This window comes from Chrysochloris asiatica, unplaced genomic scaffold (genome assembly GCF_000296735.1).
Source record: "Chrysochloris asiatica unplaced genomic scaffold, ChrAsi1.0 scaffold00061, whole genome shotgun sequence".
NCBI lineage: Eukaryota > Metazoa > Chordata > Mammalia > Afrosoricida > Chrysochloridae > Chrysochloris > Chrysochloris asiatica.
The window spans coordinates 14991689-14993679 of NW_006408579.1; the positions used below are offsets into that span (position 1 = coordinate 14991689).

Sequence of the window (1991 nt, forward strand, 5' to 3'; positions counted from 1 at the left end):
ACCAGAAGAACTAGATGGTGCCTGCCTACAACTACCAACTGCTCTGAAAGGGATGGCTTTCAAAGGTCCCAGAAGAGTGGGAGAAAATGTGGAGCAAACTCAAAATTATGAGAAAAAAAAAAAAAAGACTGGGCTTACTGGTCAGAAAGAAAATGGAGGAATCCATGCCTATGGCCCTCAACCACCATTCAGGTCTGGAAAGGAACTCACCCTCTTAGTCCAGTTTTTAGCCAAGTGTGTGTATATATATCAAGAACACTAGTAAGGTATGCTCACCATGGAATGGTAAATCATTCAAAATCAAAAGGGCAACATTTACCTAAGGTCAAAGTTGAAAATGGGATTGGGAAAAAATGAAGGAAGTAGGATAACTTGTTGCTTGGAGGGAATTGCAATCATTGAAATGAAACAGTGTGCAGTTTGTTGAATGTAAAACTGATAATCTTATCTGTAAACCTTCATTCAACTCACAATAAAAAGTTGAAAAAAACACACAATTCTTCACAACTGAATTGGCAAATAACATTATGATAAACAGAGAGAAGATTGAAGTTGTCAAGGATTTCATTTGACTCAGATCCACAATCAATGACCATGGAAGCAGTCATCAGGCATTGAAACGGCATATGGCATTGAGCAAATCTACTGCAAAAGAGCTCTTTTAAGTGTTCAAAAGCAAAAGTGCCACTTTGAGGAGGAAGGTGAGCCTGACTCACGCCATGCTCTTTTCAATCACTTCATTTAGATGGGAAAGCTAAACAACTAATAAGGAAAAACTAAAGAACTAATACATTTGAATTATATGATGTTGACAAAGAAAGAATATTGACACTATTATGGACTACCAAAAACAAGCAGATCTGTTTGGAGAAAGTACAGTCGGAATGTTCCTTAGACATGAGCACAATGAGACTTCATCTCTGGGCATGTTATCAGAGGGAAATAATCCTGGAAAAGGACAGCACGCTTGCTAAAGTAGAAAATCAGTGAAAAAGAGGAAATCCCAAAGGATAGCGATTGGACACCATGCCTGCAACAATAGGCTCCATCAACACAACAATTGTGAGGCTGGTGCAGAACTGGACAGTGTTGTGTTCTATTGTACCTAGGGTGGCTATAAGTCAGCATCTACTCAAGGGCACCTAACAACAACATTGCAGGGTTGCCAAGGAAACGAATCCCTAATATATCGTTTGTACAAAAAGTGATTTAATGTTCCATTATAGTAACCCATGAGCCCATGATTGCTAGGAATATTTCCTTTAAAAATGTAATGAGCTTAAAGACACCATAAAACAGGGGAACCAGGAACCCAGTGGATTACCACATACACTGATACTGTATATTGCAATGCAAAGAAGGGTTTTAATTACATTACCATCTTAAGTGAGTAATGAAAAGGTATCTCATGGTCACCAGTATTAAGGGATCACATCACATAAAAGTTCTATAAATGCAATATTTCATTGCCTTTCAATAATGACATATATTTTTTGCAGCATTTTTGAACATGCACTTGAAAGATTTTCCAATTCCTCTCCCTGTGATATTATTTTTAATTGGATGCAGTTTTGAAATATTAAGTTTCATATCGCTGAAGGTGTGTATGCTAAATGTGAATATTTTTTACTATATCTCAGGGTCATGCAAATTTTAGTGCTAGGATAAGCACTGGACCTTAAGGTCAGTTTCAATCATGAGGTTGATGGTTCAAACTCACCAGCCTTTCCTCAGAAGTCCTATACAGGGTCGCTGTGAATTGGAACCGACTCAATGGCACTTGACAACAACAACAAGAAATTTTGCAAAAATACTCACAGGTCTATTAGACCTTGTTCTTTTTCCTACACTTCTAATCTGATGCCATCCACATCACTAACTGGCAGTTGATGGATCTTGTAATGTGGTTGGCACCAGATTAGTTAGATATGTAGTAAAAAGAACAAGGCCTAATGGGCCTGTGATCTAGATACGTTTATCAAAAAACACCT

At 37.8% G+C, this 1991-nt stretch overlaps 1 protein-coding gene across 1 annotated transcript in view; it reads left to right on the forward strand.

Moving 5' to 3' along the window:
* The window catches only part of SLC9C1 (solute carrier family 9, subfamily C (Na+-transporting carboxylic acid decarboxylase), member 1), a 138469-nt gene that overhangs the window by 6884 nt on the left and 129594 nt on the right, over positions 1 to 1991 (forward strand). Inside the window, exon 2 of the mRNA XM_006864212.1 lies at positions 1500 to 1600. Within this exon, the coding sequence (XP_006864274.1) occupies positions 1500 to 1600 (101 nt within the window). The remainder of the gene's footprint in view (positions 1 to 1499; positions 1601 to 1991) is intronic.